This window comes from Suricata suricatta, chromosome 3 (assembly GCF_006229205.1).
Source record: "Suricata suricatta isolate VVHF042 chromosome 3, meerkat_22Aug2017_6uvM2_HiC, whole genome shotgun sequence".
NCBI classification, from domain to species: domain Eukaryota; kingdom Metazoa; phylum Chordata; class Mammalia; order Carnivora; family Herpestidae; genus Suricata; species Suricata suricatta.
The window spans coordinates 139,362,113-139,374,474 of NC_043702.1; the positions used below are offsets into that span (position 1 = coordinate 139,362,113).

Below are 12,362 nucleotides of genomic sequence, written 5' to 3' on the forward strand. Positions count from 1 at the left end.
CCCAGGCAGATGCGTTAGGGATCATGATAAACTGAGACTGTGGTGTGCAGAGAGCCCCGAGTTTACTCACAACTGCTTCTCACGGCAGCCCAATCTTGTCTTACAGAATTAGAAATGATTGCTCATAGAGGTTAAGCAACTTACTTGAGGCCACCCAGCTGTGAGGACGGAGCAGCTCTCCTCTTGCTGGGGTCCCAGCTTTCCTCCCTCTTCCTCATCCCCACCCTAACCGACAGAAGGGTCCAAGGAAGACGCACTCCTGCCCTGTCTCAGCAGGGCCCAAACGGGAGGCCATGTCCCTCATCCCATGGCTTCGGTGGAATGAAGGCCGGCCGTCATCCCGGAGGCCAGCTGAGATGGTGCTGGAGACGCTCATGATGGAGCTGGCAGGGCAGATGCGAGAGGCGGAGAGGCAGCAGTGGGAGCGCAGCAATGCCGTCAGGAAGATCTGCACTGGGGTGGACTACAGCTGGCTGGCTAGCACCCCCCGGCCCACCTATGACCTCAGCCCTGGTGAGCGGCTGCAGCTAGAGGACGTCTGTGCCAAGATCCACCCGTCCTACTGCGGGCCTGCCATCCTCAGGTAACCCCTACCCCTGGCACAGGGTCCAACGATTACACTGTGGGCTCCAGTGGTGTGGCTGCAGGGGCGCTGGCCTGAGACCACCGGGACTGAAGCCAGGGCCCCTGGACAACCCAGTTCTCTGTTAAAAGGAGCAAGGCAGAAGGCAGACTCTGAAAGGGCCCAGCCCAGAGCTAGAGGGTCAGAAGGAGGCAGGAGGCAGCTCCTGGAGGCACATGAGTGTTGAGAGGAGAGAGCCCTGGACCTAGGAGCTTTCTGTTCTCCGCACCTGGATTACCTTTGCCCTAGATTTTAACATAGCTGGCTCTTTGTCCTTCATCAGTTCATCTTCTATGTTACCTTCTTAGAAAGGTTCTCCAGATAATCTCTCCAAAAGTGAGTTTTCAATTAGAGTATTTTACGCTAGCTTTCATATTAGCTTGCCTAAGGGGGCTGCACATGCGTGAGTGCATGTGTGTGTGTGTGTGTGTGTGTGTGTGTGTGTAGCATTCAGAGGCCTGGGGCGCTGAACATTTAGAGATTTCAAGTTTGGGTACAACAATGTTCATGAATATAAATGTGACCTTAATAATAACAAGACTGGGCTCTGACCCACATGGCATGGTCTTGGTTGGATTCACGTGGAGTGGAAGAAGCATAGTCCCAACAACCAACAATGATTTCCAAAGTTACTCAAGTTCTTTATCTGCATTTCCCAAGCACTCATAAAGGAACACAGATCCATCTGAACACCCCACTTCATCTCCCCACATATTTAGTCACCCATCTCTTTAACCAACATATGTATCTACTGTCACTTTTTTTTTCTTGAAAATTCTCCCTAAAACTCCTTCTTCTCCAGTCCTATCTACACTCTTGGATTTTGTAGTCTTTTCTACCCCCTGCCCCCTTTCTTCCTCCAGGATGAGAATCTTACCCTCTCCTGTTTCTCTTGTTCTGTACCAAGTGTAACACCCCCCCCCAAATGTACCTACTTCCAGAAGCACCTGTGGAAAGGGGTGGGGTGAGTCATGGGGGTGGTGCTGACATAGAGAATTCATGCTGGTAAACCAAACCTCTTAAGTGAGGGGGAGGCCTGGGACACACATGTGATCATGACTGTCCCCTCACATTTCCTGTCTCATTGCTGAAAAGTTTGAGAAGTCCTAATTCTCAATGTGGCAGAGGAAACCAGGTGTTAAATGGACTTGCTAATAATTGTTATCATTTTGAGCTCTAAGCAAAGACATTTGCAGCAGAGGAAAACTCACCCAGCAGGTAGCATGGAGCTATGGAAGGAGTATTGCAGGCCGGTGACATCATCAGATACACATTTGGGAGACATCACTCTGGCCAGGGAGCAGAGAAAGGTGGGAGAGGTTAGCCAGAAAGCCTCAGGCTGGGCCATGCTAATACGGAAGTGGGCTACTCTTACTACTCTGGCTTCGAGAACCTGAGGTTAATGTCAGGATCTTCACCTATGGTAGCTCATTAAACCCCACAGAAGGGTTTATGACCCCAGTTTACAGATGAGGAAGCTGAGGCCCATACAGGCCAGAAGTAGCAGAGGGGGGATCTGAACTCAGGATTGGCTGGATCAGTAGGGAGGTGGGGTGGTTTCTGATTGACATCAGAAGCCGAGAAGCGGCGGAGCCGGGAAGTGACTTCGGGGCGTGCACTGGGAAGCCCCTGGGGTTAGACCCCCCTCCCCACAACACGCCACGCTGGCTGAGTGACTCACGCACAGCGCCCTGTCCCCTCTGCGCGCAGGTTCCGGCAGCTGCTGGCTGAGCAGGAGCCCGAGGTGCAGGAGGTGTCCCAGCTCTTCCGCTCGGTGCTACAGGAGGTCCTGGACAGAATGAAGCAAGAGGAGGAGGCCCGCAAGCTGACGCGCCAGTGGAGCCTGCGGCCCCGCGGCAACCTGGCGCTGGCCACCTTCAAGACCCGTGCACGCATCTCTCCCTTCACCAGTGACATACGGACCATCTCGGAGGACGTGGAGCGGGACACGCCGCCGCCGCTCCGTACCTGGAGCCTGCCCGAATTCCGGGCACCCAAAGAAGACTGAGCTGTGCCCTACCCTGCCTGGAAGTCTCTTGAGAACATCTGCGGGAGGGCATGATAGGCCGGTGACCGGTCTGGTCCGAGTCCTGGAACCTCCCCACCTGACTTCGAGAAGGGGCCAAGAGGTGGCCCCGTCCCAAGACATCCCTGGAAGATGCAGCAACCCTCAGGCCAACACTCTCCCACCAGCCACAAAGCTCAGGGTCAGGGCTTGGAGCTGCGGCCAGCCCCCTCTCTCCCTTGCAAAAGTCCAAAGTCCACACTGCAGCATCTCCTTCCCTGCCTTGCAGAGATTCAGGGTCTTGGCAGACAGACCCCCAGCCCCATCTCCATCTTCTGCTTCTGTCCAGAAGGGGAAGAGTTGCCCTGACTTTTTGTCAAGACCTGGGTTCTCACCCCCCATTCAAGGATGTCCTACTCACTCCCTCACCCTGGGTGATAAGGAAGTTGTTAGATCATGTCCATTCTTTGCTGGTGACTGGCTGGTCTCACCACTGCAGATAGGTCATAGCCCCATGGGCAGGCAGAGCTCAAAGGGACAACAAAGGCCAACAGGTCCACTGTCCTCAGCTAGTGAAATGCATAAACTGAGGCTCAGAGAGGGCCACATTCTTACACCTTAGACTGCAGCCAGATCCCCATGAGCAGTGAGGTTGTTTCTGTAGGCACAGTCTCTGCCCCTGAGTCCTTGAGTGCCGGGCAATGATGGGACAGATCCAAAGGCCATGTCTCCACCTGCCTGTGGCCTGACACATCTCTTACCTTGGAACTGGCATTGGCATGGGGGCCTAAGGTGGCTGGGATCAGAAGTAGGCTACCCTTGCCCCACCCCAGAGTGTCATCATGTAGGACAGAGCCAACACCTGGCACTTCTTCTAGAGGTAAAGCTCAAGGCCTTCCTACTCACTACCCTGGAGAGCCCAGGTCTCTAATGCCAGGGCACCTTCTCTAATTGGTCACACCTGCTCTTTGGCTTTCCTCAAAGAACGTGATGCCCAAACCCCTAACTGGCCTCAAAGACCCAAGTGAAAGTTCTAGAAGAGTTTCCCTACAGGCTTCATTCGGTATCCTTCCGTTTCTAATACAGTTAGACTTTTATGGTGGACATGCAATGCTCCAGTGTCTGGAAGTTCTAGTGGCTTCCCCACATACCAACGCTGAAGTGGGGTGTGGCGGGATAGGTGGGGGAAGTGTCTGTCTCCATCTATCAGCGTATGCTCAGAAAATGCAAGTGGATCTTTATATTAGTCTAAATAAAATGCCAGGAGATGAGTCAACAGGGAAGAATCCATATATTCTCTGACCAAGCTCAGTAGAAAAAAAATTTTTAATCATCCGGTTTTGGATTATTTTCATTCAAGTATGGACAGAAAATCATAAGATGGTAGAAAACCCCTTATCCAACATTGTCAAGATGAAGGAGTTTTCTCATTACATAATTGGTAACAGTTGAAAACCACTTAAATAGGGTGGCTCAGTCAGTAGAGCAGTCCGATTCTTGATTTCAGCTCAGGTCATGATCTCATGGTTGTGGGTTCAAGCCCGCATGGGGGTTCCATGCTGAGTGTGGAACCTGCTTAAGATTCTCTCTCCTCTCTCTCTGCCCCTCCCCCACTCACACACTCTCAAAAAAAAACTTAAAAAAATCACTTAAGTAAAAAATATGTACCTCAAACATCTTCCATATTTTAAGACATAAGAAAAAGTTCATTCAATTGCCAAGCTGTGTTCATTTTTTGTGACATATGTGGACTGTCTGATGGGAGTTCCACACTTAAGTTTTATTGGCTTGTGTGTACTTTAATCATACCAATAAGAATAATGGCCACAAACAAATTTGGAATAAAGCAGAAGTGACCCTTGGTGAGCAGACAACTCAGTGGTAGGGGCAGGGAGAGTTAGAATAGGATCGACTATCTGTGAGCTTTCTGGATATACTGGCTGTGGGTCAGGGTGTTTTTTCTGAGGGAATGGAGTGTCAGGGTCAACCTGGTTGTGGGGAGATGGCTCAGAGGATGTCGGTTAAGAGAATATCTACTGTTTTCCTCCTTTCCCACCACCTTACATGTACTTATCCTCCCCAAAGAAGAGGAAGATCTGAGACTTTCAATGTCGTGTTCTTCTTTTTACTGTTTGTTTATTTATTTTGAGGAGGAGAGGGGCAGAGAGAGAGGGAGAGAGAGAGAACCCCAAGCAGGCTCCTCGCTGTCAGCACAGAGTGTCACACAGGGCTTGAACCCAGGAACCACGAGATCATGACTGGAGTGGAAACCAAGAGTTGGATGCCCCACCGACTGAACCACCCAGGCATCCCAATATCCTATTCTTTTTTAAGTTGAAGTAACTGGCCTCCCGTGAAAGTCTTCCCCACCCACCTCAGTCAAGACAGACAGAACCCACCAGCTTCAGACACCGGTTGTCTTGCAGCAGTGAATTCCAATTGCTCCTCTGGATTCAAGTCATTAAAAGGGAATAGTGATGTCTGACTCAATTCCTATGTTTAAAGCTCCAATAAGAACAAATAAAAGAACAGGGGCGCCTTAGTTGGTTGAGCATCCGACTTCAGTTCAGGTCATGATCTCACTGTTCCCGAGTTGCTGCCCCATGTCAGGCTCTGTGCTGACAGCTCAGAGCCTGGAGCCTGTTTTGGATTCTGTGTTTCTCTCTCTCTCTCTCTGCCCCTCCTCTGCCACAGCTGGACAGATGGGTAGAGCTCTCTCTCTCAAGGCCCAGCTGGGCTGCCAGGTTCCACTGATTCCACTCAGCCCAACACCACCAGCCACTAGAGGGCACCAGTGGGGGGGGTGCTTGGAACCCTTGGTGATAATATTTTATTTTACTTCGTCGAGTTTTAAAAAATCTTGTTATTATGAAAATTATCAAACAGAAGAAAAGGATAATGAAAAGTGTAAGAATACCCAATCTGCCTATCACCAAGGCTTAGTAGTTATTAACATTTTGCCATATTTGCTTTAATCTATTTTTTGGTGAAGTATTTTCAAATAAATCCCAGGCAGCATGACATTTCACCCCTGAATACTTCACTATGCATAGCAAAGGAATAAGGAAGTTTCCTGCATAACTCCAGCACAATACTATTGCTCCCAGCAAAGCTAACAGTAATTCCTTAATATCTAATAGCCAGTCCATATTCAAATTTCCCTATGCCCAACAAGTGATTTTTGCAGTTTTATTTCTTTGATTGAGGATCTAATCAAGCCCCACACATTGACACAAAATTTGTAATTTGTTTTATACTTGGACATATACATTTATTTAATTTCACAATGAAGAATTACTTAAACAATGTGTTAATGGAACATTAGCGTTAATATGCAAGAAGTTAATGACTGCACATAAATGAGAATAATTCTCTATATTAGCCTAAGGATGCTCTTTACTCAGATCCTTGTTATTTTTATTTGATTAAAATTCTTCCACACCAAGATTCTCTAATACTTTGAAAAGCAATATTAAAATATGGATAGTGGCAATATATCTAATTTGACTTTTCGTTTGATGAAAATGCTCTCCATGTCCACGTGCATTATTTTCTGAGACATGCTTGCAAATAGCAACCATAAAACCTCCTCTTTTCTTGCCATTTAGAGGAAAAAAAACACTAAAATTTATCAAAATAACTCGGGGGAAGTCTCAAGAATTCTAATAGTAGGTAATGAAAATAGTTTGTCTCTTTTTTATGCCATTATTCAACATGTAGTGAAATTTCAGTCTGTCTTAATATTCATATGACTCCCCAACATAACACAAAATGTTATTTCAAAATTTATTTATCAACAAATCATTTTTAGGCAGTTATTTTAAAACGATTTAACACTTTACATCATTTGTTAAATGGGGAAATGGGCATCTGTGTCTTTTTATGAGTGTTATTGCATGGAGTATTAACATTATTCTATTTAGTCAGGTGCTAATCTGAAAATAAAAACATTGACTAAAAATCATGACTTTATCGTATTCAAGGTAAAAATAACAGAATGACTTTTTTAAAGTTTCTAAAAATGTCCAAGAGTTTTTATATTCTTGAGAAAGGCATTCACAAGCCAACAGAAGTTGGAGTGTTTTCTAGCACATTTGATTGTATTGCCTTCCAGTTACAATTCCCTTGCCGGAACAAATGCAACTTTCCCAAAGCCCTGCAGACCAGCTTGGAAGTTCTCCAGCCCAGTATCCCCTCCCAGCCGGGATTTGGTGTGGGGAGAATTCCATTCCAGGAACAAGCTATCGGTCTCTGTGTGACTGAGTCCTGAAGTTAGCAGCTTAGCATCTACTTCTGGTCCCTGCTCGGGGCTGGGGGGGGCCTCTGCTCAGCTCTCACTAAGTGTCCAGGCTCCAGAACACAGGACAGAGGGATCTAGTTGAGGGTAGCCTGTCCTTAGTAGAAAAGAAATCAAGGTGCCAGGCAAAGAAACCACCCTAAGGTGCACAAGGGACTGGAGGAATATGTCTTTTATCCAAGTAAGCCAGTGCAGTAATATTGCTAAGGACACAAATGGCCCTGTCTTTGAGAAAATGCCTTTATTAACATTTGAATGGCCCTTTGCAGTTTAACCACATTATCTCCAGTTGATCTTGACCATCAGGTGAAGTGCACTATGTTTTGTCTCAGGCTATAAGCAAGTGGCCTAACTAGACCTGGAAGCCAGGGTTCCTTTTGTATGTATCACTGCTTCTGGGTGTTTTAGAGCCTTACATCCTCTCAGAATGGCCTCCCAGACCCTGATCACTGTGCTTATCACTCAGGGATGTAAATGTATGTGGTGTTCCTGTTCACTCCTTCCCCTTCGGGCCATTCCGCTGCCTCCAATACTTTGTAAAACACTAAAGCGCAGAACTGGGTCTTTCATCCATGGGTCTCTACCTTCTGGGCACAAGGGTAGGCACTTTACAAATGTGCTGAACGGATGGGTGCAGATGGACACCAACTTGGAGCACAGGGACCCAGGGAAGCTGTGAATGAACACTGAGGCATTTATGATGTGCCCATAGCATTCACTGGATTAAGTTCTATGAGGCCAGGGTGCATGTCTGATTGGAGTGTGTATCTCCCAAAATATGCCTGGCACATAGTAAGTGGTGAATAAAATAAAGCAGCAACAGCTTCTCATAGTCCCTGGATGAAGCCATGCCCGCCATTATCTGCTGGAGAACTTTTCATTTTTGCTTTTCTCTCTGCCACTCCATCTGCTCTTAAAAGGTTTTCTATCTTTTACTCATGAATAGATTTTGTTCTGCCTCGGGGGTTGGAGGGGAATTTAATAGTGCAGATAAAATTTTGGGGACTTTGGGACTGCTGGAAATTCTGGGTTATAGTTCTTGCAAAATGGTTCCCCCACTTACATCTTTGCAAATCACTCACCTCTCTGAGGCTCCTGTTCCTCATCTATCAGATAAGCAGAGCTATGCTGTCTACCTCCCAGGCTTGTGGTGAGGTTAAAATAAGATCAAATGCATTGCAAACTATAAAGGAACTTTCAAATTTAAGATCTGACAGTTGTTCGTGACAGTTTTCCTTTCAATTAGTATGGATAATGGAAAGTCGACGGGACACACTGAAGATCATTTGTCACCTTCCTTCCTCTGGGATAGCCAGACTCAGCTCTGTAATCATTGCTCTTGAACTTGATTGCCCTAATCTTTTAGATCTGTGGTTCTCAGGCTTGGCTACACATTGGATGATCAGGAGAGCTTTTATTCCAGTGCCCAGCTGCACCCCAGTCTCCGTAAATAAGAAGCTCAGGATGGGTGTCAGGCATTAGGTTTCCTAAAACTCTCCAGGTGATTCTATTGTGCAACCAAGGCTGAGAACCACTGTTTTAGGTGACTCTTGGGGTAGGGAGACTCAGGAAATTCTCTGTTGTCACATCGGAATCTATCCTAATCTGACACATGCCTAAAATAATTTCATCTGAATAGGAGATGAACGCACTTTGGAGCTATTACATTGGCCTTATGTTATGTTAGAGACAGATGATTGCAAGACTGTCACGTAGATGGTTACCATCTTTGCTTAGCAATATTCAGGAGATGCTTGGAGAGGAGAGGAGATGTATTTAAAGAATGCTGAGAAGACCAGTTTATAGCAACTGGAAAGATGGAGAGAATGATAAACCTGGAAGAATACAACTGGGTAGGATGACAATTATCTGGTGTGTGTTGTAGAAACTATTCATGAGGTTGTGTGTTTGTGTGTGTGTGTGTGTGTGTGTGTGTGTAAGAAAGAGAGACAAAGAGCTGAAATCCTATAGACAGCAAGCCAGAAGGCAGCTGGCAACAGCGAGTGGGAGGGGGGAGATGCCTCACTGGTGACGCTCTGATCCATGAGACTTTACAGCAGTCTTCAGACCAGAGCCAGTCCTGGGAACGGAGCTGGGTCTCTTCTGCAGAAGGCACGTGAAGGCCCCCTGGTGGTCATGGGAGACTCAGCCAGAGAGTCCTTCCCGTGGGCTGTGGGTCCCTGTGGATGAGCCGGCCCACCTCTCCTCTCCAACCACAAGGCTGCCCAGGATGGCTCTTGGCCTGGTCAGGAGCAGATGCTGCTCCAATGTCATATCCTCTCCTATGTGTGACCTGGCCCAGTTATTTAACCTTGCTCTATTTTCTCATTTGAGTAATAATTTTTACAGGACACTTGTTGTGGGGATTAGCTGAGATTAAGGCACATAAAGCTCCTGGAACCAGAAGGGGATTACTCTGAGTCCTTCCCTCCATGCTCTGAGACACCTTGCTGCGTGGGCTCTAGCTTTCTACCCACTCACCTGCCCTCCGTGTCCTCAGAGACCTGTCCCCAGGAAACAAGCTGATTCCCCAGGCTCCATTCAGGGAACCTCCTTCCAATCTAACAGCACATGACATTTCTGTCCTGCGGTTCATTTTCTCATTGACCTCCACACTTACCCTGGGAGGTAGATGAGGCGGCAGCACCATTACAATAATGCCCAACATCAAAGAGCACATCATGGCAAGTGACGCAAGAAAACCGCCTGCCATCTTGGGACACTTACTTAAGCAAGGTGCATGATTACGTCATTTAATCCACACAAACAACAAAAGCAGGTATTTTTATCTCCACTCTACAGAGTTTAGGCAATTTGTGACTTTTACAAGGTTATAAAGAGAGTAACTGCTATACCAGAACTTGAACCCCTTTCTCATTTATTGCAAAGGCCTTCCCACCTCTCTGACAGCGACCTGGATTGGAAAACTGCTTCTCTTCCAATAAAATCTTATCCTTTAGGAACAGCCTAGCACACTCACAGCGGCCACAAACATAGTGCTGGGCATTTCAGTAACACCTCCTCTTTGCTTGGGGACATTATTGCTTAGGAAAACTAAATGTCTAATGTGGAATAACCCAGGATATGTACTTTCATGACTCAGTCCTTCCATGACCAGAATCAGGTAATCCCCAGAAAAATATCAACCCTGGCTGTTGTCATAAGAGTGCTTCAAGGGAGGAGAAGTAGATTCATTCTTTTTCTTCCCCTTTCCTATTCACTTAGGTGGAAATAGCACTTAGCCCTGAAAATCTGTATTTTTAAATGTTTTTCAAGTGGTTCTTTGATAAACCTGGATTTTTGGACTTCAGGTCTTGACCTGTTGAGTGGTTCATGAAATCAATGGGTTGGACTGAGACTAGGAACTTGCTTTCCTTAGCAAGAGTAGAAAATAATCAGTGTGTACTGCAAATATGTATTACTTCGTGAAACTTTTGCCTTGGTTATGTATCCATGAATATATGTATGTGCATATGTATACGTATGCTAGGTCACAATGTCAAATGTACTTCTGTGAGTCACAGGAAGCATTTGGAAAATGCCAAGTGTTTGTTGTGTATAATCTGTTTACCATTAGGATTTATTATATAAATAGTTCTCATATTCTTGGTCTCAGGTCAGTTCATACTCTTAAAATTTATTAAGGAGCCCAAAGAGCTGTTGTTTATAAGGGTTATATCTATCAATATTTACAGTATTAGAAACCTAAATTGGAAAATTCAATCTTTACTAATTCACTTAAAATAACAACTAGAAAATGCTTACCCTTAGCCCAGAAGGCTGACCTAAAGCCTGCATAGTTTCAATAAGGATCAAAAACGTGCTGGTTGCTACATTCTTTCAGGGTCTCCTGACTGCCTGTATACCTCACTGATAGTTAATACTGAATTGAATGATAAGCAGCAGAGGAATCTTGCAAAAGTAGTTTTACAAGTAGAAATTCAAAGAAATTCGAAGAAACTTTTGTAATCTGATACTCCCTGCATGCCCCCTTCCCTTTGATCACTGAGTACACAGCCACCAGCCTGACACAGCTCAAGCGCAGCTCTTTGTGCCCACAGGTCCTGTCCCCGTGCTCTTTAAATACACTTACTAGGTTGTGCCATAAATGTCTCAAGAATTATTTCCTGACCAATGTGCACTCAATGACCCTGCATTACTCTCCATCTGTGGTTATTTTAATAATCTCCCAGTGGTTTCTTGCAATTTTTTCGCTTTCATTTCTGTGCACTTAGATATTTGATCCATCTAGAATCTACCTGAAGACAAGGTTGAAGTATGGACCTAGCTTTAATTTTTTTTCCAGGTAGCTAGTTGTATCAACACTGTTTCTTAAATAAGCCCACTTTTCCCTACTGACTGATTTGAGGTGACTCACTTATCAGATATCAAATCGGTCTGTATTTTTTTTTTCTTGTGCTAGTTCATTGGCCTGTCCATCTAGCCATCTGCCAATGTTTTTTTCTCAGGTACAGAGGTAAATAGACAAAATTGTAAAATATTTAAAGTGTATGATGTGATTATCTGATATATGTATATGTTGTGAAAAGATTCCCACCACGGAGTTGATTAACACATCCATCATCTCTCAGATTTACTTTTTTTTTTAGTGAGAACATTTAAGTTCAAGCTTCAGTTATAGAATAAAGGATCATCAACTGTAGTTACTATGTAACAGATTGGATATTATTCCTATTGCAACCAAAAGTTTGTATCCTTTTACCAACCTCTCCCTATTTCTCCCAAACCCCAGCCCCTGGCAACTATTTTTCTACTGTTTTTATGAGTTCAACTTTTCATTTTTTGGATTCCCCATATAAGTAATACCATGCAGTATGTGTCTTGCTCTGACGTGCTTATTTCATTTCACATAATGCATCCCAGCCTCACCCATATTGTCACAAAAGGTAAGATTTCCTTCTTTTTTAAAGAATGAATAACATTCCATTGCACACGTGCGCAATGTGCGTTTTCTTTATCCATCCATCTGTTGATCTGTCAACAGACACTTGGGTTGTTCCCATATCTTGGCTATTGTGAATAATGCTCCAATAAATATGGGAGTGGGGCACATGGGTGACTCAGTTGGTTAAGAGTCTGACTTTTGATCTCAGCTCAGGTTTTGATCTCAGGGTTATGAGTTTGAGCCCTGCATTGGGCTCTGTGCTGGGTGTGGAGTCTACTTAAAAGAAACAAACAGGGGTGCTTAGGTAATTCAGTCAGTTAAGTGTCCCTCTTGATTTCAGCTCAGATCATGATCTGAGCCCCATGTTGGGCTTCCCAATGGCTGTCAGTGGAGCCTTCTTGGGATTCTCTTTCTCGCTTTCTCTCTACCCCTCCCCTGCTCATGCATGATCTCTCTCTCTCAAAATAGATGAGATTTTGTTTCCTTTGGATACATACCCAGAAATGGGGTTGCTAGATCATATGATAGCTTT

The 12,362-nt window shown here is 45.4% G+C and overlaps 1 protein-coding gene across 1 annotated transcript; it reads left to right on the forward strand.

Annotated features, from left to right (window-relative positions):
* Window positions 1-242: 242 nt before the first annotated feature.
* On the forward strand, window positions 243-2,630 carry RD3 (retinal degeneration 3, GUCY2D regulator). The gene is made up of 2 exons (XM_029933111.1): window positions 243-583; window positions 2,333-2,630. The coding sequence occupies exons 1-2, from the start codon at window positions 294-296 to the stop codon at window positions 2,628-2,630; spliced, it is 588 nt and encodes a 195-aa protein (XP_029788971.1). The 5' UTR covers window positions 243-293.
* The last annotated feature ends 9,732 nt before the right edge of the window (window positions 2,631-12,362 follow it).

Excerpts from the sequence above, each read along its gene's own strand:
- RD3 (XM_029933111.1), top strand. The coding sequence starts at position 294 with ATGTCCCTCATCCCATGGCTTCGGTGGAATGAAGGCCGGCCGTCATCC. Across the intron at positions 584-2,332 it reads TGCGGGCCTGCCATCCTCAG|GTTCCGGCAGCTGCTGGCTG; the intron begins GTAACCCCTACC and ends CTCTGCGCGCAG.